At 43.8% G+C, this 27,603-nt stretch overlaps 1 protein-coding gene across 4 annotated transcripts in view; it reads left to right on the top strand.

Moving 5' to 3' along the window:
• The window catches only part of DCLK1 (doublecortin like kinase 1), a 1,138,541-nt gene that overhangs the window by 808,826 nt on the left and 302,112 nt on the right, over positions 1-27,603 (top strand). For 2 of the 4 annotated variants that reach the window (XM_078657178.1, XM_078657179.1), the window contains exon 6: positions 6,648-6,742. In XM_078657178.1, the coding sequence (XP_078513304.1) occupies positions 6,648-6,742 (95 nt within the window). Of the gene's footprint in view, positions 1-5,261; positions 5,531-6,647; positions 6,743-27,603 lie in introns of those variants that run through there. The other 2 variants (XM_078657181.1, XM_078657180.1) reach the window with 2 other exon arrangements.

The following is a 27,603-nucleotide window of genomic DNA, read 5'->3' as shown; positions in this document are numbered from 1 at the left end:
GGGGCCAGAGGGTGTCAAAGTGACACCCCCTGCATCCTTGTGAAATTCGGTATTTACCAATTCGGTAAATACCGAATCGGTAATGCCCATTCATTCCTATGGGCTTCAAAGCCCATAGGAATGAATGGGCATTACCGGTCGGTATTTACCGAATCGGTAAATACCGATTTTTACCGATTCGGTAAAAAACATCTGGATTGTCCTACATGTCCCCCCTTCATATTTACCGACTCTTAAATACCGAATCGGTAAAATTCGGTATTTAAGAGTCGGTAAATATGATTTACCTACATCTAGCCCCTGCTCTCATCACATCAACGTCCTCTCCTACACTGACAACATACAATTCATTCTCTCCCTTATGCACAAGGCGCTGAGTATTCGGATCGAGTTCAATACCTGCATGACTGAAAGTGCCCACTGGATGAAGGCCAACTGTCTAAAGCTGAACAATGACAAGGCCGAAATCATGATTTGGAAAATCACTTCACCATGGGACTCCACCTGAAAGCCAACAAAGCTAGCACCGACAACCATCAACTTGCCAAGAATCTTGGGATTGTCATCTGCAGAAAACACAGCATGACAACCCAAGTGAATGCCGTCACCACCTCATGTTTCCATACCCTGAAGATGCTGAGGCCTATTTTCAAACGGCTCCTAATTAACATCCCGAAACCTGGTATGCACATCTTCATCACAAGTGAGCTGGACTACAGGAACACCCTCTATGCCAGGATCAACAAAAAATTCACCAGAATTCTGCAGACCATTCAGAACTCAGTAGCCAGAACCATGTTCAACCTCCCACGCCGCACTCTCATTACACCATACCTGAAGAAGCTCCACCGACTCCCCATACACAAAAGAGCACCATTCAGTCTCCTCACTGACACTTTTAAGACACTACATAACACTGGCCCAGCATTCCCCAACAAACGCATCTGATTTCACAAACCTTCAGACACCTCCACTTATCCAGACTCCTACTTGTGTACATTCGACCCACCTGGAAAACCAGATCTGACGGCCGAAACGTCTCCTACATCGCTCCTAAAGCAATGGAATGACCTTCCATTACACATCAGAACCTCCTTCTCACTTCTTGAATTCTGCAGGAAGCTGAAACCAGGCTTTTCGAGTAGTACTAAGGCCCTAGGTTTGGCTAGGCTCATTCCTGCTCAGTGACGGGATACCTCCCGGGTCATAGGATGCTCTACGAATCTACATAACGTAAATTATTTCAGCGGTGTAAGGGTTTTGTATTAACAGGCAAGCTGACACCCACCATAAAACTATAGGCATAGACAGTTCTGGAAGGGGAGCACCCAATTGATTCTTCAAGCTCAGAAGCTGTGAAATGGCAGGAACCTGAGGGATATCAAAGTATGTTTGCATGGGTAAAGAATGAATAAATGGGATAACTAAACACTGGGAATAGTCATCCATGAAACAGACATCTCATTTAGAGCCAAACCACTAATAGAAAATTACCACTAGCAACACGAGTGCATGTGGATGAAATGGTGTGAGGTCAGGATCCAGTATTATATCCACCCTTCGATCATCTAGCTCTGAGAGTTTGACAACTTTTCTGCTCAAAATTTTTTATATAAAATTAAATGAATATAAAGGCCAAGAATCATAGTTATATAGAAAGAAAAAAGCATATTTTTTAGTACCACATATACAATTTAAAACCAATAACATATATACTTAAATTATTCACAGTAGGATATAGTATATAGACGTATTATTTTTATCCTGGTGAAACTTGTATTTCTTTTCTATTTCACGTCTTTGTAAATATTCACTTGCGGACACATATTACATAACTGGTAGCAGAGATTGGTAACCCAACCTTTAATCCCTGTCTGTCCTTTCTTTTCTTTCCTCAAAAATGATTGCTGATATCCAACTGATAGGCCAAGTGAGTTTCGACTCGATCTGATGAAGAATCTGCAATGATCTAAGCCACTACTGCTCACTTATAAATATATGAATTGTTTTGCAAATACATGTAATATTCATTTGATTTACTCAATATGACACCATTCACGTGCTCTATATTAAACTATTTTAAAAAAGTAATTGATACAAGGGCCTAATGTTCTTGATTACGCATAGGAAAGTATACTACTATGAATAATTTAAGTATATATGTGATTGGTTTTAAATTGTATATGCGATAATAAAAAATATAGGTTTTCTGTCTATATCTCTATGATTCTTGGCTTTCATATTCATAAAGTTTTGTATAATTGGCTGCATAGGGAGTTCTCATACAATATATTTTCCCTGCCCTGGGAGTTTCCATCAATAGCAGGGGGTCCTGATTTCAATATTGATGTTTTCTTCTCATACATGTCCTTGAATGAACTCAGAATGTTGTAAATCTACAAGTAGTATTCAGTGGTTAAGTTGAAAAAAAAATAATGTGCTGGGGCTCTCTTCAGGAGGCAGCTTGCACCAGCCCATTTCTCCTGTTAGTGCCGCCTAAAACAGAACACAATACTAAACATGAAAGTGGGGAGAAGATGTGGCCTAATGGCCAGAGCTGCTGACGTCTGATCTGGGGAAGCAGGTTTGAGTCTTGGCATTGGCTTAACATCTTTTGATTCTGGGCAAATCACCTAATCTCCTGTAAATGAACATGTCCGTAAATGGGGTATACAGCGGTTAGCACGCATTTTTTACAACGCGGTACTGTTACCACGCTACTTTTACCACGCAAGTCGTTACCACGACTTGCGCTGGGGGGCGCTCCAGGATAGTAAATAGTTTAATTTACTATCCAACTCCTTCCCTAGAGTCCACGGGGACTGGAGTTGGAATAGTAAATTAAAAAATTAACGATCCAGCGCCCCTCCACGCAAGTCGTGGTAACGACTTGCGTGGTAAAAGTAGCGTTGTAACGGTACGCGTTGTAAAAGTACGCGTGGTACCGTCATACATCCCTTAAATGGTGCTCTTGAAAAGTGCTGGTTTAGGGCCGGTGCTGAGCACTGGACACCACCGACCAAGCACTGGTAGTGTTCCAATTGTGTGATGATTGCCCGTTTATTTAACTTTGATGATTATGGAAATCTGGATAGTGGTCGGAAATTAACTGGGTTGACTGCGTCTAAAGATGGTTTAGTCAGAAGAGGCATCATTGCTACCGGGTTTGGTGTGCCTAGGATTTGCTTCATGAGCAGAGAACAGTTAGTTAGGGAAAGGTTACTACACCAGGGTAAACGCAAGCCTCCAGACCTTATTTTCCAAAGACAGTCTGTGCACAGGACATGCACATTCTGTGCAATTATTGCAAGCTGTAAACTCCAGCTGAGGGGCCCTGGGAGTACACTGTAACCAGGGCACGAGTCGCTGGTACACGTGGGTAGACGGTGTCTACCCACTCTTTTCACAGGGTGGACGCCATCAGGCCTCCTTTTGTTGGAGTATCCTCGCTGGGATCTGTCTGGAGCATCATACCTAGAAGCAAATGCTGTAGAGGGGAAACAAAAGCGCACGGATTGTCCTCACCTCACAGGTACTTAGGAGACCCATGCTTTTAACTTTGTTCAGTTCCTGTATATAAGAGTTATGCATTCACTGTTAGAATGTCAGATGTGTTGGTCGCCCAATATTTACACAAATCACAGTTTAAATTCCACTATTTTGTTTCATTTCTTTTATAGCGCTATAATCTTACTCATCCCAGTGCAGGGTGTCAGAGAGCTTTACATCACCTGTGTACATTATAAATTGACAATACATATTATATGTGTGAATCAATATACAGGATGTTTTACATAAGGAAGTGAGGATTACATGGGTAGGAGCCACGTCTCCTTCATAGGTCACTGTGTTATATTAGGAGGATTACAGTTTATGAACTGCAAGTAACAAATGGATCTCTATGTTAATATCACTAACCCACTTATCCATTTACATAAAATAATACAAAATATGTCATATGTGTGTTATTTAATGTGCTTTGCAGCAGACATGTTAACCCTCTATGTATTTTGATTCAAAACTGGGACTAGACAAATAGATCTCTCCAGCAAGTGTTAGCCTCTAGTGTTATCACCCTGTCATTGTTATTCCTTGAGATTTCGTTGGCAGACAAAGATCTCCCAAGACACCCAAGGGTAGTAGAGCGCTTTCTAAATTATATTTTCATTTCAATTCATTTCATCTCTGAATGTGCCTAAATGGGCCTTAAACCCATCAGATATTTTAAAATACTGACTTTGCAACCAATTAAGCAGAACTGATTTACTGACACATTTCTCCTTGCTGCCAATTTCATTGCGTTGTCAAAAACAACAAGGGAAACCCTAAAGGTAAATAAGGACCTTGGGTAATAGTTATGAACAAAAAGTCACGTCTCACATAGGATACAGAATTGTGTCCCACTATTTTGATGTTCTCAACTACAGTTGTTTAATAGTTTCGTAGTATTAAATGTACTGTCCGGCTGGAAAGATAGACCTGATTTCAGACTATACTTATCTTGAAAGAAACTGTTTTTGAAAGGACCAACACCAATTTCATTGTGGCAGGGGTTTAGAAATAGTTGTATAAGTTAAGGCTCAGATTTTGCGTCAGGTTACCTCACTGTTTTGGTTCAACGCGGTCACAAAATCTAATTCACGAAATATTTGAATGTGCTCAAATATACTCATGCTAGACCTGCTGAACATATGTGTGAGGTCTAAACGTCTAATGCACTTCTTGTGAGGTCATGGGTTGTGATGCCACTTCCTGTAATGCCAGGTGTGATGTCGTACTCTGTGATGTCTCGTGCCATGATGTCACTTGCTGCTGCTTAACTTCTTTTTTTATAACGTTGCAGTTAACATAACCACATATAAATTATTGCATTGCAAAAAAGGGGTGCATACCTCAGATTTTGAAGAGGTGCGCCTCAATATTATTCACGAATTCATCTTTTAATAACAATTAACAGCAGTTCTACCCGGTTTGTATAACGAAATTGAACAATAGCGCACAACGTTCTTTTTTTTATGCCACTTTTTTTTCCCACTCACCGGCGTGCTTACCAGCCAATAAAGCTCCAGCGTCATCTGAGACTTTGCTGGAGGTATTGTCATTTTGATTTTCAGGTGAGTCACTTTGCCTAGTGGCCCTTCCCGCCCCCAAGGGCCACTTCATTGTGATTCAGAGCACGGCCGGATGGGGAGCTGTTAGACGCGGGGGCTCGGCGGAACCCGAGAGGGGGCTTTGGCGGAGCGCGCGAGCCGCAGCCCCTCGCCTCCCATTGACACCTTTGATGAAGCCCGGAGCCCGCACCTGCACCTCCCACTGCCGCGCGGCAGACGTCAGGCTTACGCAAGAGAAGGCATCTGCCTATGAGCCCCCCGCATCTCATTCACCTCACTCCGCCAGCAGCCCCTGCCGTCCTCCCGCCCCTATTCCCCACACTTTTCATATTGTGCCGGAGACCGGGGAAGGGACGCTGCCGCTTCACGCGCTGCCCGGCGGAGCTCGGCCACCTGCCCAATGCTAGAACTCATTGAAGGTAAGTTCAAGGCGCACCGGGGCTTGCGCCGGCCGGCGCGCACCTGCCCTCGGAGGCGCAAGAGTTACTTCCTACGGAGTGTGTCTGGGGTCCATCGTGGGCCAAAGCCCAGTGTGACCAAGCCTCAGCACCTGTCTGCAGCCTACTTTAACTGCAGAGGCTTCTGAGCGCTATATTCAAGTCGAATGGTGCACATCAGCAATAAAACCCGTTCTGAAGCTGTGGAAGTGGTGGTGGTGAGACCGTCGGTTTCAGTGGCTGGTGTTAGGCTCATACACATATCTGGAAATGTTTAGTAAAGTGTGATATTTCGGCAGCGTTTTTTTTGTTAAATTATGTAAAGTCCAGCCTTTGTCTTATACTGATGCCCAGGGGGAGGGGGTGACTTGCGGGAGAGGGTGGGGGCTGGTGTGTTTGCAGACTTTTAGTGGTGCATCTTGTTACCAGGGGCTTGGGGAAGATTTTAATTAAAGGACATCCCGTTTTAAATGGGTGGCAATTGAACGTGATTTATAGCGTTCTGAGCTAAACACCAGGAGTATGAATTGGCAAAGCAGGTAGGTACCAGCATCTATTAAAAGTGTGTTTGCAGGGGGGAAATGGGGGCTCACGCAAGTCACAATCGCCACCCCCCGTGCACACATATGTAATGGATGGCGCGATGGACACCCGCGCGTAATGTAGGACTATACACAGCATAGCAATACATTTAATTTCATGCCTTATTCCGTTCCACCGCACCAGCCAGGAATCCGTGCAGCTGCCAGGGAAGCCGGCACAACGCTGCACGCGCACAGCACCGGTTCTTTGTTTGGGAACCAGCCAGCAAGCCTGTTCTGTGCGTGGTTCGCTGCACATAAGAAACGATGAGAGTGCTCTGATTCATTTTCACATGTTATCTAGGCGCTATTTCTTTAAACGCGCAAAACATCCATCTGACAGATATTGCAACAAAATACAGGATTGTGTCACGATAGTATGCAAGTGCACAGGCGTGAGGTGATGAAGTGCAAGCCTGCTCTGTTGATAAGACGTGTGCTCTGGTGCAGAATGCGCTTTGCTGTTGCCATACCGATTCAGCGTCTGACAAGTGCTGTGTGTCTTCCTCTCCTTCTAGTCAATGGAACCCCAGGCAGCCAGCTGTCTACGCCTCGCTCTGGAAAGTCTCCCAGCCCGTCTCCAACCAGCCCCGGAAGTCTGCGCAAGCAACGGGTAAGGACACTGCCCGCCCCTGGAGACGGGGGATAGCAATGCCAGCCAGGTGACTCCAGGCAGAGTCTGTATTACTTGTTGCCTAACATAGGAGTTAACAATGTCACAAGGTGCCACGGTTTGATGACGGTTTCATTTTTTTACACGTTTTAAGTGCAGAACAGCGAACACATTATCAGAGTTTGTGTGCACTTTATTGTAGAGCTTTCACATCTATCTATCTATCTATCTATCTATCTATCTATCTATCTATCTATCTATCTATCTATCTATCTATCTATCTATCTATCTATCTATCTATCTATCTATCTATCTATCTATCTATCTACCTGTCTGTCTGTCTGTCTGTCTGTCTGTCTGTCTGTCCCTCCTTAATGTTATCCAATGAAATTAAGTCATCATTTGTTGACCTTGGAAGGGTGCTGGTGCATGAGCCTGTAGCCATGAGGTGACACAAATTGCATCATCTATTCCTTAAGTTACAGAACTTTCCTGCTATTGATAGATATGCGAAGATTCTGATGTAAAGGAGCAATGTGATATAATTTTAATATCAAAGCCACACCCCAAATGACATGGTGTGGCTAAGCAAGGGGCACATTACGATGGAGGCTTCCGCCGGCCCGGCGGATGCGGGAAATCCTCTGCGGACCCACCAAAGACCCACCGCCACATTTGGATGGCTGGTGGGTCCTGGTTTCAGTCCGCCGCGGTTGGTTTACAACCGCGGCGGAAAAGGCCTAATATGGTGGCGGTGTCTCTGAGACACCGCCAGACATATTAGGATGGCTGGGAAAACATGCTTTTCCGCGCGGATTCTCCGCCGAGGAAAAGCATGCGGATCTTCACCTCGGGGGCCCTTAGCGGGCCCCCTGGGTGAAGGGGCGTGGGGGGTGCAAATGGGGGGTACCTATGGTACCCCCTGCATTTGTATGCAGAAATCGGCAGGCACCGCGCGGTGCCTGCCGCTTTATGCATACAAATGCAATGTATGCATTTGTAACATTGCGGAGAGTGCAGCTTGAAGCCTCACCCGCCGCAATGTTACAAATAGAGAATGTGACCGCCAGGGTGGCGGTCACATCCTAATTGGACAGGAGGGAACTCCGCATGCCCATGCGGAGGTTCCCTCCTACTCGGTGATCGCGGACGGACTTAAGTCCGTCCGCGATCATAATGGGCCCCTTAGTCAGGTCCTTCCCCCAGTCTTCCCTCCTTCAGGTGCTTTCCTTAATATGTAACACATACTTTTACAACCTTTGACAGCACTTTGCAATCAAATTACCAGAGATAATGCACACAAAGTAACGTTTTTCTGATGATGTCATTTCACCAAACCATATAATCCTGGCCCCTTGATATACCTCAATAAAAAATTGATGTCCAGAGATTTTCATTTTTGATTTGTGATCATTAGAGAAGTCATTTAGCTTGGGCAGACATTGCTGATTCGGGCTGAATTTTTTGGCCGACATAAAAAAAAAAAATGGCAGATGTGTTACAGTGATGATGTAATATTTCAGGAGCCATGAGACCTATATACTTTATTTTGGTATGAAAACATAGGTTTTGGGTGTCAAGTAGTCTTATAGTCACAGAAAATAGCTCCTCGGAGCAACCCATATGCCATTTTCCAAAATGGCGACCATAATAGAGGCAGAAGAGACATATATATATATATATATATATATAAATGAAACAAAAAATTATGTTTTTTTAATCCTTTTATAAATATACACACACCAAACAACATGTGTGATCTGCATATGGAAAAATAAATATGTTTAATACTTCTGTTTTAGACACATTTTCATAGTTCACTTTATTTGTTTCGACAATCGCTCGTGGTACATTTTCAGAATGTTGAAAATTTGAGAAGAGCATATCGACAGGTACATCTTTTTGTAGCACAGGTTTTACAAGTACATCTATGTGTAAGTCCTCTGGGTAGAGGCTTTAGATATTTCTTAGGTTTTAGAACCCCATTAATATCTTCCAAACGAAAATCACATAGATCTTTCTCTACATATGCATAATTCAAAACATTTACACATCTTATGGTCAAGCAGAACGCTCTTTTAATGTGTCCTCACACAGAATTTGACATCAGTGGAAGGGCACTTAGCAGGAGTGATCTCTTGAACTCACTGTACCGAACATCATCAAATGTGTGATAGTCAGAACTTGTTTTCCACACACACACAAGGTTATTTGACTATGTCTTTAAAGTCAAATTCTATTTCTGTCCCAGCAAATCCTTTTAGAAACTTCACAGGTTCAGCAGTTAAAGCTCCAAGCTGTGTTCCAGTTTTGCTCATAGTGGCATCAGCAGTAAGAATATGTGGCTTGATAAGAACATTTGTCATCTCTGGGTCGAGTTTCTTGTACAGAATATGAAGCAGGATTAAGTGTATTTTCTTGCCTGTTTCATAATGTATCCATAACTCTGACAATCCTTGAATAAAGAACACTGCAACAAATCTAAGTAGCACAATAATAACATCTGTGCCATTTAAATTGGAACCACTCAACATGTGGCTCAACGCGAAGGTCAGTTTCCTCCAATTTGCCGTTAAGTTCTTGAACAATATGGCTCATACCCTTTAAATATATCTGAAGGCACCAACTCCTCATTGACAATCATTCGATTGCAATAATTGGAAATTCAGTGCTCACTGAAGCATAAGTAATGTTTTAGCAAGCTAACATCTACAAGATCATCTTTTTCGATGTTGATGACCAGACTTTATCAAGTTGCACAATTATATGTGTTGAATTATTGATACGGGAAAGGTCAATTGTTCCACTTGTAGACATTTGTCTGATTCTCTCACATTCTTTGACAGATAGTTCAAGATAACTGTCAAAGGCAATGTGCAGTTCTTGCAAGGTGCACACTGACTTTGATATTTGTAGAACAGTCTGAACGACCTCTCCGGAGCGTTGAATGGATGAAATCCTGACCATTCACATTTGTGACTTATAGTTCACAACAACAGCAGTTTTCAATGAGGACGCCTTTTTGAATTGAAATTCTTCAGATGAAAGGTTTTTTTTGCAGCTCTTGTACACCTTTGTGCTTCACTGGTTTGGTTGCAGCATCTCCATCAAATAATGGGTTTGTTAGAGGAAGATCATGCAACTGAATGTCTTTGATACATTCACCCCTAACTTTTGCTACATCCATCTCCTCTCTATGTGCTTGCAAAAGTTGTTTTTTTTGTAGCCTGTTTTGTAGTGGCTGGTTAGATGAAACTCTTACTATGGCGATTAAAGTGTGGAAGTTTAGCTTTAGTGATTATGTCAAACCGCTTTTTCCAATCCAATCCAATCCAAAAATTCTTTATTTCGGTCATTAAGACCATAAAAGATACAGATAAAAACACACACAATTTACTTTAAAATACAATTCATACAGTTCCTTCTTTTTCCAATTAATAGAATAAATAAATAAAATGAAACACCACTGTTTTCTCATCTCACTGAATTAATACAAAAAGGAAACCAGATCATAGCAATATTCGCACATTTAGAGGATTTTCTTCTTCCTTACCAGCCAAACTGCCATGAGGAATTTGGCTACTGCAAACACAATAGGAGCAAGGGTATTGGTTTTCATTACTCTGTGTGCTTGTAAGTGGTTGCTAAACCCCAAGTTTCTACAAAGAGGCGCTAGCCAATATTTCCTAGCTTTGGTATACGCAAGGCAGACAAACATGATATGGAATTCATCCTCCTCGTGAATATTACAGCTTGGACATATTTTATCATTGCTCGTTGACCATTTAGAAGTAAATGATCTTATGGGCAAAGTGCCGAGCCTCCATTGTGCGTACAGTTTCCTTGCAAAAGTGGGATAAATAAAATCCATAAAAGGTTCAAAAACATAGGAATTTTTGGATTCCAGGAATCGGTTTGTAAGGGTGCCGCTGTTTTGTGCATTCAGCAGGAGTGCTAGTCTGTGATCTTTACAAATTTGGATCAATCTTTTGCGAGGAACCCTTCTACAACCATGTTCAGGGTCTATCCATAACTCCGATAAGCTCATGGAGTATAGTTCTTTTTTCACAAAAGCTAGCCAAGGGATTTTGTCGCCTACATTCAGGTTCATGACGTGGATTAGGTCCTGCTTATAATGAGTGAGTTCACTGGTGGACCAAAGTCTATGCCAGAACCTCACCGGCTTAGACTCTAGCTCCTCTGCAATGGAAGGGAGACCCATGTCAAGTCTCAGAGGCAAGAGTGGTGAGCCTCGTGGTAAGGCCAGGAGTCGTCTTAAAAAGCTATTTTCCACTCTAGCTAGTTCTTGGCCTGCTCTGTGCCCCCATAGTTCGCTCCCGTATGTTGCAGCTGCCTTGGCCTGGATTTGATACATTTCAAGCGCCGGGCTAATGGGCTTGTAGGAAGAGGTGTTAACCACCTTCAGAATCGCGCCCGACAGCTGGGATAATTTTAGACATGATCTCACTATCTGGGGGTCCCATGATAAGTTTTCCTGTAATGTTACTCCCAGATACAAAAAGGTTTTTACCCTCTCAAGGCTGGCGGTACCCAAGATGGGATTAGGTCTGGCTTTTTTTGGTGGATTGAATATCATGAATTTGGTCTTCTCTGTATTGATCTCTAGACCATGTTGTTTACAGAAAAGACCAAATCCATCCAGAATCCTCTGGATTCCCATCGGGGACTTAGAAAGCAGGAGGGTGTCGTCGGCAAACATAATTGCCGGCACCCTCCTGCCTGCCAGACATGGAGCATCATTATCTTTAACATCTTCCAGATGGGATATAACATTATTAATAAAGAGGCAAAACAGGGTCGGCGCCAAAACGCAGCCCTGCCTCACCCCTCTGCGGACAGGGAAACTAGGTGAGAGGCTGCCATCCCTCCCACACCTAACCTTCGCATAATTATTGTCATGTAACCTAATTATGATATTTAGAATCTGAGCAGGTACCCCCAGCTTTAATAGGACCTCCCAGAGTTTCTTACGAGGGACCAGGTCAAAGGCTGACCTCAGGTCCACGAACACCATGTACAGCCTTCCTCCCTCTATACTCACTGTCTTCCAGTAAAGGAGGACGAGGCGGAAGATCTGGTCCATGGTGGACGTGTTCTTCCTGAAGCCGGCCTGAAGGGGGCTCAGGATGTCATTAGCCTCGACCCAATCTAGCAGATGGTTCAAGATGAGGCGAGCGAATAGCTTTTGGGGGACATCTATGAGGCTGATCGGCCTGTAATTGGCTGGGAGCAGAGGAGAGCCCTTCTTATATATAGGTACAATCTCTGCCCCCAGCCAAGAGCAGGGGATCGCCATCCCTCCCAGTATGGCATTAAAGAGGATGACGAGGTACGGGCCCCAGATCTCAGGATGGTGTCTAAAGAGATCCCCAGGTAGCTTGTCTAAACCAGGGGCCTTCCCCACCGCCAACCTCTCAATAGCACTCGCCACCCCACCAAGGGTAAATTCTAAGACTGCTTCCAAGGAAGCTGGGGCCTCGGGCTCTAGATCACCAGATGGCAGAGTAGTGTCCCGATAGAGTCCCCCGAAGTGAGCCTCCCAGACAGCGGGGGCAATGTTAGGCTCCACTGCAGATTTAAGTTCCCCTGTTCCCGTGTTCACCAGGGCCCAGAATTTCCTAGAGTCTTTGGCATCTAGGGCGTCAGATAGATCATGCCAACGGTCCCAGTCCCACTCGGCCCTGGCGGTTTTCAATGCAGTTTTGTAATCCCTTCTTAGTTCTTGCACCCTGCCCTTATTGGATCCTGTTTTTATAGCAGCGACTAAGTCCGTCTTAATCTTCTTACAGGTGCTATTGTACCAGGTAGGGGTTCGGGTCTTTTTCCGTCGTGATGGTACTAATGGGTAGAAGACCTCAGCGAGACCACTTACTAGTTCCGCATGAATTTGCGCTAGTTGCTTATTATACTCATCGGGACTCAGAAGATTTATAAGGTCATCCACTTTTTCAAGCTTTGGGAGTGCAATTTCATATAGTTTGCCCATGCCACCTTCAGTATTTAACAGCTTCCCCCATTTTACCCGACGCCTATTTGTAGTGAGAACCAAGTTACCAGGATCATCACTATCAATAGGAGTCGGAAGCCCTACTTCAGGTGCGGGATGTTGCATTTCCAAAAGAAGAGCGTTATGGTCACTGTCTGTTCTTGGCACCACCCAAAAATCCTGGACTTTGGACCACACACTGAGATCTAAAAAGATATAATCTATTCTCGACTCGTGATCCTTCCTGTTGAATGTACACCGTGATGGGGTACGCCCATTACAGGCCCTTATTCCAAAATTTAGGGTGAGAGACATGATCTGTATTGCAAGCGGGGACCAATTTTTAGATTGGGGAGCTAAGCATGGTGGAACTCCCCAAAAATCATCCTCCGTAGTGAGAGCACCCTCCTTTAGCCCTTCTAAGGGCTCAAACTGACAGTTGAAATCCCCACCCATCACTATCTTGTAGTCACCAGACAATTGACCCAGGAAGGACGCTAAGTCATTAAGCGTTGAGGATTCCCCAGCCAGGGGGACCGGGCGCGAGTATACATTGATAATTGCCAGGGCTATTACACCGGGCCATCTAAGCAGCACACACTGAATGTCGTGCGAGAACGTAGGAATATTTTCCGCCTGGCATCCAATGTGGGTAGCTACCCAGACTGCCAAACCCCCTGAAGGCCTCCCTTTCCCGCTCCACTTAGCCGGAATTTCAAAGATCTCAAAGCCTGTTCTACTTAAGGATTCCCTCGCCCACGTCTCCTGAAAGAGGCAGATGTCGCTGCCCTGTATCAGGAGATCCCAGTCAATTGAATTCACCTTGTTTGCTATCCCCGCCACATTCCAGGAGAGGACCTTCAAACATTGGGTACCTGCCCTGGTCCCCAATCGTTCAGGTGAAGTTGGTGCGGTGGCTAAGGGTGGATCAGGGGTTCCACTGGTGGCCGACTCAACTAGTGCGGGGGGCAAAGCGCTCACCACTCCTGTTGTTAGGTCAGTACTCATTGGGTCCTTAGATGATGCAACTGCTAAATCCCTTGGGCATCCAAGTGCTATATTCCTTCTGCCATGGCATTCATGTGTCCTAACATTATTCTCACTCAGAACTCTCGTCCCGTCCATACTTTCCTTCCCAATATCAGTTTCATTAAGAAGCTGCATATTGAGCACCTTTTGTGGTCAATCAACCTGGTCCAAGCAAGAGTATCTATTAGGATGGATAAAATTACCATATGTGGGGATCTCATTGTGCCTGGGCCTATAGCATGCTCTATGAATAACAGGGGAAACCCATTAAACCAAACGGTACCTGGGTAAAGAAGACTAAATTAATATGAAATTGGTACCTTGGTTCTCGGTATATATTCTGAATTGAAATAAGGAATAAAGCAAAAGTATTCCCTATTCAGTGTTTATATCACTATGGCCACACTTTATCTATGTTTACCTTTTACAATCTCCTGTCTCGTCATGAACCACAACCACGCCTTAGAATATTACTGATTGATTTTTTATTTTATCAAAGTAAAGAGATTTTTTAAAAAATATTTCTTGTTTTCAATTCAAACACATTTGTATATACAAGTAATTTTTACATATATACAATAGAAGCCCTTCGTTTCCAAACTAGGATGTCACAATGAAAAAATAAACCAGACATTCCTATCGAGATCAAACAGACTAATGTGAGGAAAACAAATAGGTAAAAATTATTTAAACCAAATGTCTTTTTCAGTCCCTCAACAAATTATTTAAATTAATCAAAAGTATTTTTTATATATCTGTTGTCTCTTTACAGTCGACGCGTTTCAGCCAATCAATTCTGGCCTCTTCAGGACTAGGGCTATTCAAAATCCATCGGGTTCTAGAGTCATCTGGGGTAGGAGGTCATTTTCAAGTTGTATCAGGACCTCTCTTTCTCACTGAGCTCGGATTATATCCAGAAAATGGAAATAGTTCGTGCACTGCCGGTGCTTGGGTGAAATATATCTCCCTTTTACTTTTTTACAGCATTTAGCTGTCACATAGAACGCCATTTGTTCGCTCGCGTTTGTTTACCGAAAGCCGGCCAAGTATGATGCTCTCTTCCCGGGGTGTTTTTATGTGTCTCTTTCTTTCAAGTTGTTCGTCGCTCTGCCTATAGCATGAGCCATCCACTGCGAAACCCACCCTAGTCCAACCATCTTCCCTCCTCACAGCTGGATTGGGTGCACTTGGGTAAAAGAATGAAAGGGGCACCAAATCAATTGCTGTTTTAGATGCACTGCCAAGCCAGTTACAAATGTATGGGGCAACTTGTGGGCTTTTAAAGCTTACAATTATACAGTCCCCCCCGCGTTTCTTGTGAGTGTACCCAATCCATGAGACCCTTCTTACCATAAGAACCACTCCCTTTAGATGAAGTGGGAGGGGTCTATGGATATCTAGCCAGCTAATCACCTTGTTGCGCAAGGAATCCTGTGATTCCATAGCGCCGCCGCTAAGTTCTGGTACTCCCACAAGAATTGCAGTGTACGCTACTGCCTCAGGGGGCAAGTTGACAGCCCTGCGCCTGATATTAGGACTGGCAGGACCGTCAACCTGCCCACTGACTGGTCTGTCCTGACTGGGTTGGTTTGGCTGAGCAAACTGTTTTGACCTTCTCGGGGCAGGTACCGGTGGCTTCGGTATATGGGGCACCTGTAAGGCCGATAAGGGGGCTAAATCAGAGCTTGTATTGGTCACTACCCTCTGGTGAGATGTTAGAGAGTTAGAAGCCTGACTGCTTGACACTGGAGCTGGGAGCAAGTGACACGACCCAGCTGGAACAGGCAAAGAGGAGGCAGTTGTACAACTATTGTTAAGAACCACCCATCTTCAGGAAAAAGAAAACGTACAACAGAGCTTTCACAGGGGCAGCCCCCAGAATATGGAACTCGCTCCCGCCAAATATCAGAAAAATTACAAACACATCAACATTCAAACGAGAAACTAAGATCTTCCTAATGAGTAAGTTCCTGACATAATGAAGACACCACGAGAACTGGAGGTGATTGAGTCCCGGAACCGGGATGAAGAATACACTGTTTAAGAACAAAGTAGAACATTCTGAACAGGAATACAGACTATCCCTTACAAATCGTAGTATATATATATGCCAGGATATTTATTCGGTCTGTACCTCTGCATCCCAGCGGGAAAGACTTATTATAGAGCTCTACACTTATCTACCTCAATCAATATATTAAGTTGCAATGTTATGTTTAAGGGAATTAAGCCTCGACACTTCTACCTCACTCAATATATTATGAGGCAATGTCTACGTTATGTAAGTACATTACCACAGAACAGCAATATCTATTCTAGGTTTTTCCTTTGCTATACCTCGACGAACACCTAACCTAGCTCATGACAATGGGAAATATTTACTGTATAACTCGACACTTATCTACCACTCATTATAATATTGTAATACTATGTTATGTGAACTAAGCCACTCGACACTGATCTACCTCACTATGATATTATATGATAATGTTATGTTATGTGAATCTCATATCGACAGAATGTATAGTTGTCTGTGAAGCGCTCTGATACCCAAGGGTCAAGTTCGCGCTATATAAAACTCTCTAAATAAATAAACTGCCCTCGCAGGAACAGTTTGACTATTTAGCACCTGGATGTTCGGAACTAGGGGCACCTGACTGGACCCAGCACTGAACCTATGAGCCCCACTTGAATTTGTTCCCAACCCAGAATCCACACCATTATGATCAACACAAAACTTTTCTATGGCCGACAATCTGGCTTCTATAGAGTCCAGCCTGACAGTCAGGGGATTCAGAAGGTTTCTAACAGTATCCGTTAGTAAGCTGATGGACAAGTCTGTTGTGTTAGAAGAAGAAGCCCTGCCAAAAATAAATGGCCCAGTATGCACAGGAACATTTGAAGTAAGTAAGGGGCTAGCTAAAACCGACCTATTCCTAGTCGGAGAAACCCCTTCTGAGTTTGCAGTGTCTACAATGTTAACTTGGGAGGTCGTAATTAAATCCATTTTCACCCTTTTTCCAACGTTGGGTTTCCTTGATCTCTTCCTTTTATTTGGATGTTCTCCAATGCTACTTCTCTGGCTCATTAAATCTGCTGCGTCAGAGCCCACCTCCTGTGGTGCAGACTCTACATGAGCGGGATTGGGGGAAGGCTCTACAGTCCCCGACAAGCGTGGTGAGACTCCATCCCGGTTCGAAGATAGAGGTGTCCTCAGTTGTTGCAGGACTGACTCAATGGTCTGGTCTATACTGTCCAGAAGTGACAGGTGGGTATCATCGAGCAGTAAGGGTGTGCTAGCATTAACTGATGAGCCCGGGGAAGCCAAGGACAAATTGTCAAGACCCTCCTCACAATGTCCCTCTAGCACACTAAGGCCTTTTTTCCCCACAGGATTGGTCTTAAAAAGAAATTTTTCCATGGTACCTGATACTTGTTGGGCAGCCTTACTCCTCGACTCTCTGGAAGCCATTGATGTGAGGGACGCCTTCAAATCATCAGGGAAAGTCACAGAAGGTCCCAGTGCACGGCAGACGTTAGAGGGGTGGCCCGGTCCGGTCTCAACCGGCCTCTAACGGCCTAAAACGGCCCGCCCTTTGCCCGGGCTTAGCCCGGCGACCGCCCGCGCGCGTCCCGCGATGCACGTCTGCGGTACTATAGATGTGATTGGTTAGGGCTAGGAGGCGTGGCCAGCCGGGAAGAGTCCCAGGTGCGGCGTGTCAGCAGCCGCTGGGGAGCCTGGGACTCGCAGTCCCGCTGCGCCGGTAATAGAGTCAATGGACTGCCCTCTTCGTCCTCACGAACAAGCCCCACTGCAGCCTCCTGGTTTGAAGAGTCCTTCGGTGTGTCAAAGCCTCGAGCGGCACCCGCGGAGCGGGGGCCATGAGGCGCGGTTTTGAGGGCACGAGAGGGAGGCGCGGCCAGCCGGGAAGAGTCCCAGGTGCGGCGTGTCAGCAGCCGCTGGGGAGCCTGGGACTCGCAGTCCCGCTGCGCCGGTAATAGAGTCAATGGACTGCCCTCTTCGTCCTCACGAACAAGCCCCACTGCAGCCTCCTGGTTTGAAGAGTCCTCCGGTGTGTCAAAGCCTCGAGCGGCTCCCGCGGAGCGGGGGCCGCGAGGCGCGGTTTTGAGGGCACGAGAGGGAGGCGCGGCCAGCCGGGAAGAGTCCCAGGTGCGGCGTGTCAGCAGCCGCTGGGGAGCCTGGGACTCGCAGTCCCGCTGCGCCGGTAATAGAGTCAATGGACTGCCCTCTTCGTCCTCACAAACAAGCCCCACTGCAGCCTCCTGGTTTGAAGAGTCCTCCGGTGTGTCAAAGCCTCGAGCGGCTCCCGCGGAGCGGGGGCCGCGAGGCGCGGTTTTGAGGGCACGAGAGGGAGGCGCGGCCAGCCGGGAAGAGTCCCAGGTGCGGCGTGTCAGCAGCCGCTGGGGAGCCTGGGACTCGCAGTCCCGCTGCGCCGGTAATAGAGTCAATGGACTGCCCTCTTCGTCCTCACGAACAAGCCCCACTGCAGCCTCCTGGTTTGAAGAGTCCTCCGGTGTGTCAAAGCCTCGAGCGGCTCCCGCAGAGCGGGGGCCGCGAGGCGCAGTTTTGAGGGCACGAGAGGGAGGCGCGGCCAGCCGGGAAGAGTCCCAGGTGCGGCGTGTCAGCAGCCGCTGGGGAGCCTGGGACTCGCAGTCCCGCTGCGCCGGTAATAGAGTCAATGGACTGCCCTCTTCGTCCTCACGAACAAGCCCCACTGCAGCCTCCTGGTTTGAAGAGTCCTCCGGTGTGTCAAATCTCTCCTGCATCAGTTCTGCGGATAGTTTTGATCCATGTTTAAGAACATCTAGTAGATATGTCTTTATATCACTATTCACTTATTGTTTGGTCTCGAAGTTGTGTAGTCACACAGGCTCAGTCATTTCAAAGGGGTTTCCCTGCTGCTGCAAGAAATGAAAAAGGCTGTCAACATGTTTATTAAAATGTTTCCATCTCTCACAAGTTCGTGGTGAGGAATAGTTTTACAATGGTCCATTCATTTTTGAATTTGTCATCTTTCTGAAAATATTGCAAATAGATAGGACTTCCTGGTAAACTAACTGCCATTGAGCAACATATTCACTTTTATGTGCCAGATCAACAATTCCTTTGGAGCTTTTCTGTGATCTCTGGAACGTCTGTTCCAGTTTCATATCTGTAGCCACAGCAATGAACCTTCCCTCTCTGTCACTCACCACAAAATGTATTTGGATTAATTTTGTGTAGCGGTATGGTTTTCCATTTCTAGCTTCTTCAATCTTTCCAAATACCAGGACACTTATCTCAGTTAGTTAATATAACCAAATTTGCAAAACCCAGTAATCAATGACTTCACAATAGTCACATGCAGCTCTCAATCACCTTATCGGTCAGCATAAACCATGTTTTTCACTAGAGAATCATGTGTAAAACATTTCTCCAGTACTTGCAAAGTTCTGATTTTTCTTCACATTCTTTGACAAACTCTATGAATTTGGTTTTAAGGTTTTCTGATTTTGAACTGAGTATGTTGAAAATTGCCTGGCTTTGCATTATGTCTTTGGAATGAAGTGCACCCTCTGCCTTGTTCACTTTTGAGATAAGATATGCAAAATCTAATTTGTCCTTCTTGTTCCAGAAAGCATTCCAATGTAATGTTTCTATAGCCTCAGATATGATGAGCATACCTTGTAACAAACAAAGATAATGAATTACACTCAATACTGACTGGACAGGTATGCTTCCAAAGATTTCAGCTTTAATAAGTGCATTGTCTATGCTACAACCACTGAGATAACTACCTGCACAGCACTACACAACTTTTGTCATGTGGAAAACGCCCATCATTGTATAAAGATCATCAAATTGTACTGGACTGCTCATAAAAATGTCAGTTACAATACGGAAAACACCTTCATTGCAGATATTTGACAGGATAGACTGGTCTTCAAGTTGAGCATGCACATTTTTGATTCTTTTTTTAGAGTTGTGTATACTGTTGCACAGTTTGTGACTGGATATTGTATTACTGGTTAACAAAACCTTCTTCAGTAGGACGATATTCTGGGAGATCAGAGCATTAATTCCAGCCCACATAGGAACTGGCTTTTCTTCATCCTTCGGTCCACACCCAATAAGCAATATGATAAATTCAATTAAATCAGCTTTGCGGACCGTAGCATCAGGTAGAAGAAGAACCATGTCCTCAGCCACTTTGAAACTCTCTGGTAGACTGGGATGTGTTGATGTCTTGTAGTGATTTTACACATGTTGGCAAGGCTGTTGGGTTTTAAATTTGCAGCTTCGTTTGTTTATGCCTACAGCTGACACAGCCGGTTTTCCAGCATCTACTTCATTGGTACAGTCTTGAAAAAGAAAAGCACCATGGCAATATCATATGTGCTGGATGTTCTAGGCCAGTGGTTCCCAAACTTTTGACTCCTGAGGACCCCTATTGAGTCACTACTGGACGCCGAGGACCCCCAAACAATTTGTATGATTTAAATTTCGAACATTAAAACAGTAGTTTGAAAAATGAAAACACACTTGTGTAAACCAAACAAATACTCGAATCTCTAAAGATCTTAATATTGTACATAGGAAGAATTAGCAAAATCGAAAACTTTTAATGGAATGGTTAGTGCTGCATCTCGGTGACTATCTTTTCAATATTTGGTTCTAATTCGCAGAATGAAGGTTCCTGCCAGGGCTAGACTGGAAATCCAATGCAGCCCTGGCAAATGTTGTCAGGCCAGTCCCAGTACTAAGGGGCCGATTAGGATGGCGGACAGACTTTGCCCGCCCGCCATCCCTGTGGAAAACGGGACCGTCCGCCACGTGAGCGGCGGTCCTGCCATGCCTATTATAATGCGCCCGCCACACTGGCGAGCGCATCATGCATTTTTAACATTGCGGCGGGCAGTGCTGAAAGCACCGCCCGCCCAATGTTAAAAATGCAGGCATGCATTTGCATACACAAAGCGGCAGGCACCGCGCGGTGCCTGCCGCTTTGTGTATGCAAATGCAGGGGGCTACCACAGGTACCCCCCATGTCCACCCCCCCTCTCGCCTTCACCATGGGGGCCCGCAGGGAACCCCCAAAGTAAAGACCGCATGCCTTTCCGTGGCGGCATTGCTGCCACGGAAAGGTATCTGCATAAGGCCATCCTAATGTGGCTGGCGGTGTCTGGTAGACACCGCCAGCCATATGAACCCTTTTCCGCCCCGGCCGCAAGGCGACCGGGGCGTAAAAGCGGCAAACGGTGTTTCCGTCACGGATGTCGGGCGGATCGTCACCGCCTGCATGGCGGTGGCGATCCGTCCGCCATCCTAATCGACCCCTGAGTGCAGTGAGTGAGCCTGGCCACTGCAAAGCAAACTTTGAGGGGCGCCCCACCAAGAAAATATGGGGAAAAATGGTGCATTCTGCAATAATAATAATTTGTCATTATATATTGAATTGTATTTGCTTTTAAAGCATAGTAAATGATAACCTCACTATGCACCAATAGAACAATCTTTTTGGCGCTCTTCTATGAATCCTCACTATCACCCTCCAACAAAGTGCCTCTTCTCTCAATAGCCCCGCTGTCACATGTATTTCATTTGTTTTATAGCATCTCTCATACAAGTGTAGGTGTCAGAGCACTTTACATCACACACATAGGGACAATAAATCGTACGTCTGTAAATCAGTGTATAGAAAATGTTTTGTTACATAATGCAAAGGGGACATTAACATGTCATCCATACAGGTGAGCATGTTTTCAGAGTGCTTGGTCTGGAAAAGCACAAAATCTTGATTCAGAATGTAACATAGTGGTTAGTTTTTACTTTAATTATAACAATTTAATTCTACCCAAACAAACCTTTTTGGCAATGTGAGAATTGTGAAATGCTGGGGAAAAAAGATAGCATACTAACTTGTACCATGCAGTTTGCATTCTGCTGTTTGATGGCAGGTCATAGCTGAAGGTGCTGGATTATGATTGTAACTGATAGACTGCACAATAACAAAAGAATCTCTGTGACAAAGCAGTAACCCACTGAGCTATGCACATAAACAACTGTTATTTTTTTTATATGCATGGTGCACATTCTTTGCAGCAGGCATATTAACCCTCTGAGCTATCTTAGATGAGTTAAACCTGCTACTGAACAAAACACGCATCTCTCCCCAGCAGGTACACTGGAGTTATCTTGCCACTTTAATTGTTTCCCAAAAACAACAGATTATTCAAGTAACTTTTAAGTGCTTTTAAAACTGCTGCTTGCGGACCCCCTGGGAATGTGTCACGGACCCCTGGGGGTCCGCGGACCACAGTTTGGGAAACACTGTTCTAGGCAATGAAGAGCTGTCATCAAATTCAAAAATATAAAGAACAGTAATTGTAAATCCTTTCCTGGTAAAGAGACTTGAAAGTGGTGTGCTGTCAGATTTACAAGATTGTACAGCTGCTAACAAGTTCCTGCTCCTTACTATGTCTTTATAACTTGTTGATACACCAATCGTATTGGCTGATGTGATTAGCTCTCTACTGTTGCACTTTTCATAGATTGCGTGGGCAGTCATCATGTGTAGGTGATATCGCAAAACTTGAAGGGGTAAATGTTCCAGTTTTTTAGCCCTCCTGCATGCTAGTTATTGTAAGGCAGCTTGTCCTTAGTAATGGGAAGCCCCTTCCTCATTCGTTCAATAGTAAAACAATGTACTAGGACAAGTGAGAATATTCATAATAATTAGGCGAAATCCTGATATTAAATCTGATATTTATTTCACACATTCAGGGTTGCGAAACACAACTCTTTCACTTTCTCAGAGCCATTCAAACAAGATGAAACAACAAGGATTGTTTAAGGTACAGCCAACCCGTATTTCACCCCCTAACGGCCCGTAAGCCTGGGGCTTCCTCAGGGCGTCGTTACGTAAAAATTTGAAGGCTAGTATCGTTCCAGGATCTGTAGGAATCCAAACTAACCTAGTGGGTCCATCGTATTCTAAATCTGAAAGGAGGTTCTGACATCTATGGTTGGACAATCTTGATTGGTCGGCGTAGGCCTTTTTCAAGATGCCATCAGGTGAATGCTAATATGACTTCGTCTTTAAGTTCCAAATGGTATTTAATGCTCAGGGGACGTTGACTGGAACTCTTAGTGAGTATTGCAAAACTTGAAGGGGTAATGGATCCATTTGTTTAGCCCTCCTGTGTGCTAATGAGGATTGTTGTAAGGCTGCTTGTCCTTAGTAATGGGAAACCCCTTCCCCATTTGTTCAATAGTAAAAAGATGTACCTGGAGTGGACAAGTGAGAATATTCATAATAATTAGGAGAAATCCTGATATTGAACCTGATATTTATTTCGCACATTCAGGGTTGTGAAACACCACTCTTTCACTTTCTCAGAGCCATTCAAACAGATGAAACAACAAGGATTGTTTAAGGTACAACCAACACATGTTTCACCCTCTAGCGGCCCGTAAGACTGGGGCTTCTTTAGGGCGTGGTTACATAAAAAAATTGAAGGCTAGTATCATTCCAGGATCTGTAAGAATCCAAACAGACCTAGTGGGTCCATTGTATTCTAAATCAGAAGGGGGTTCTGACATCTATGGTCGGACAATCTCAATCAGTCGGCATACCTTGTTGTTTCATCTTGTTTGAATGGCTCTGAGAAAGTGAAAGAGTTGTGTTTCACATCCCTGAATGTGCAAAATAACCACCGGATTCAATATCAGGATTTCTCCTAATTATTATGAATATCCTCACTTGTCCTAGTACATCTTTCTATCATGTGTAGCGGAGTTTTCTTTTTGCCATGATGTAATTCATAAAAAAAATATTTGGAAAATACAGTACAGTTTCACAGCATGAGCCTGTTGGTTTATGGGATTGTCTTCCAATTCTGTCCTTCTATCTTCAAAGCCATCATCAGGGTTGTCAGCTTCTGCTCTGAACTCAAGAATTTTAGGTTGTAATAGTGTTGCTGATATTAAACAATGATGTAAAAAACGTTGACAACTTGAGGCATTCTTGTTGACTCCCATGATTTGCGGAATTCTGAGGCATCACAAAAGTTGTCATTAAGTCCAAAATCTAGATCTTTCAGGACGTTTCTTAAAATGGTTCCTGCTGATTTCACTGCATCCTGTGATCTTATTTTGGAAGCAAGAACTTCAGAAGTCAAATCAGCTGAGAACACCATAACTGGCTCATTCGTTTTGTCAGGCTACCTAAAACAAATTCTGTCATTGTACATTCTCACCAGAAAAATCTTTAATTTCATTATTATGGATCAATACAATTTATTCAATGTTGACTATTATTTCTCTGATCCCACTGAGTGTGACCAGTACACTCAAGAGTGACTTTAAAACTTCATTTGCTTTTTCAAAGACTGCAAACTTAACTGAAAGCTAGGGACTCATTGTACATTAATATTTTGGAATGTATGCAAGCATACAGTTTTGGGTGGGCATACAAATCCGCTGCAAATACATTCACCTCACTGTTGAGATGAGCTACTTGGCTGAAAACTTCATCTTGGAAGAAACTAACTGCAGATAAAAACATGTTTGCTCTTTGAGACTCACATACTCAGTATTTTGTTATTTCATCAATCCCTTTGGCCTTTGTTCTGGCTAAACCACAGATAACACATTGAAGATCCTCTGCTTTCTGATCAGTTGTTGGAGGTGAATGAGGGGTAGGCATTGGTCTTCTAAGTGGATGGGCATTGAGTTTGGTTGCTGTCGCTTTCTCAGAAGACTCAGATTCTGGCTGTGATTCACTGGTTTCTGCTATTTTTGACAAATTGTTTCCAGGCTTTTTCCCATTGAATATGACATATAGCACTTGTTGTTACGATGATAAAATATTTGATGCTCTTCAGCCATCCGTTTCTAACTTTTTGTGAATTTCGTCTTGCCTTATTTCTGCAAACTCTCAAACTCTCTTCTGTCCAGCCACAGTTGATGTTAGCACATGACACATTTATTTTTTATTGAAGAAGTCCTCAGATCTTGTACTTAGCAACACTCTGTCTGGAGGTAAATATCCCCTGCTACCACTTGCTTTGCTCATGTTTAGGAATTTTGAATCAACGGTAAACCTGAAACAAAACCAATATTAAAATAAGTTACCAATATGATGGCTAAAACACACCATTTTAGATCCGTCATTTTGTTAGTAGGTGGAAGGGTTGCGCTGAGGAGTTATTTTACTGTCTCTATAACTACTTGACCCCCAAAATCTATGTTTTGACACCAAAATGCGCTATATAGGTCTCATGGTTCCTGAAATATTACATCATCACTGCAACAAATCCACCACTTTTAAAAATGACATCCAGAAAATGTTTGCGCGGATTAGCAAGGTCTACCCAAGCTACATTACTTTTTTAATGATACAAAAACACGAATCAAAAATGAAAATCTCTGGACAACAACTTTTTTATAGAGGTATATCAAGGGGCCCGGACTAGTAGGGGTAGTGGAGATGGCGTCACATGACCATTGAACCTTGACATCACAGGAAGTGAGATTGTATGATTTTTAAACATACAGATGGGACAATGTGTGTGTTTATTAAACAAACTTAACTGGCTGTTGCCAAATGATGATTGATTACAGGCATGCACACAAATACAATAAAACTATTAAAAGCTAAATATATATTTAATTAATAGATAGTTAATTTACGATTTTGCAGCATAGTATGCTAGGGTGCCAGCAGCATTACAGGGGCTGTGAATGACGCCACCTAAGCTGCCCAGACATGCTAGTGGCACATCTTTCTGTTTATTTGCCAAGATCTTCCTCTACTGGTGACTACACTTATTTATTTATAACTAAGGGGCACATGGAAAGGAGCAGCAGACCCTGGTAAGCAAGCACTTGCAAAACCAGTAGGTCTTACTATTTTAAGATTGACCATAATGTATAGAATTCTTTAAATGATATTAGATATATATGTGTAACAAATTGATACTGTTATGTCAGTGGAAGCATTACACCAGTGGTGGGCACCATTATTAAGCACCCTATGATAGTTTAACATCTATGGCAAATCATAATTGAAGTCAAGGTATGTTTGCACCCCAGAAGTATTTCCAAATGTAAAATAAAGACACCTCCAGGAAAAACAAGAATACTGTTTGAATCCCTGCTAAGGCAGGCATTTTGAGACACCGTATTGACTGCTGCACTGATCATGTCATATCCTTGCACACGCAAATGATCCCCACCCATTGGCTCATTCCTGTATTTACCCATTCACTCAGTCAGAATACCACACAAAGACAACCTTCAATGAGAAGCAATTTACAGGTAAATGCTCGACCTACTGGCCTTCTCCTGTTTGTGCATGCTTCATAACAGTGTAAATGCCTCTTAGATATACGGATTAGCATTGTTGTAAGGATCATGGCTTATCTTTTCTGTACTAAGTTACAAGGTCACTTGGTGAAAGTAAAATCAAAACACAACAGTTAATGTTATAGTATATGTGTGAGGTTATTTTATTTACTGGCAGTATTTTTTGAGTCCAGAACACAGCTGCCAAGTGATCCCATGCCACTTCCTGGCACCCAGTCCAGACTTTCTTGCCAGCAACAGTTTACATTATGAGATGCATAGTTTTGATGGTTATGAACATTTCGAATAGTATCATAATGGTTGTTTGACGTTACAACGCATACTTTTACAACGCACACCTTTACAACGCAACATCCTTTACAACGCATTCCATTACAACGAATGCCATTACAACAAATTTTTTTAATCTACCTTTACAACGCATTCCATTACAAGCATACTACCTTTACAACGCATACCATTACAACGCATACCATTACATTGCATGTATGGTAAGTATTGGATAGTGTAGGGGTAAAAATTACTATTCGCACTCCAGAGGGTGCAACAGTAGGGTAAGTGTTGGATAGCGTAGGGGTAAAATTTACTATTCTAACTCCAGGGGGTGCAACAGTAGGGTAAGTGTTGGATAGTGTAGGGATAAAATTTACTATTCTAACTCCAGGGGGTTCAACAGTAGGGTAAGTGTTGGATAGTGTAAGGGTACTATGCTTTGTAATGGTATGCATTGTAATGGTATGCGTTGTAATGACTGCGTTGTAATGACATGAGTTGTAATTGTATGCGTTGTAGTGTCATGCGTGGTAATGGTTGCGTTGTAATGACATGCGTTGTAAGGGATGTTGCGTTGTAACGACTGCGTTGTAATGGTAGTGCGTTGTAAAAGTTGCGTTGTAAAGTTTGTTTCCCTATCATAATAGTCCCAGCGTGCAAAATGGCTTTGTGTAAAACTGACAGTGCTGTAGATGAAATGGTGCCACGCAACTCCACTATATGGTTGCCATTTCGTTCCATGTCATCAGGACACCATGGTTTAGCCCTGGCCCTCCCCGTTGCAAGCTATTATCAAGTGTGGTTCTTTAGGAGATTCATTCGAATGAAATAAGGACTACAACTTGTAGAATAAATGAGGTTTTACAATAAAAGGACAGACTTTTGGGAACGGGTGTCCACTCACAACACAGATGTAGACAGCAACCCGAGCAACTATTAGCATTAAATTGTCCTTTCTGTCACAGTACATTCAAGAGTGGGAACTAATACACCTTGGGTCTGCCCAAGGAGCCTCTACACAACCTCCATAAACAGGTCATTCTAAAGCACCTGCCTGTGCTGTAATCCACAGTGTAGTTAACATGGAATCTTGATTCGGGTTTCAGCATGTTCCTCGTAGTTAATCTTTTGAAGGCCCACGTGTGTTTTTTAGCCAACCTCACTTCTAGACTCAAGTCGTTT

This window comes from Lissotriton helveticus, chromosome 8 (genome assembly GCF_964261635.1).
Source record: "Lissotriton helveticus chromosome 8, aLisHel1.1, whole genome shotgun sequence".
Classification (NCBI taxonomy): domain Eukaryota; kingdom Metazoa; phylum Chordata; class Amphibia; order Caudata; family Salamandridae; genus Lissotriton; species Lissotriton helveticus.
The sequence above is the reverse complement of the archived record's forward strand: the minus strand, read 5'-3'. Positions and strand labels throughout refer to the sequence as shown.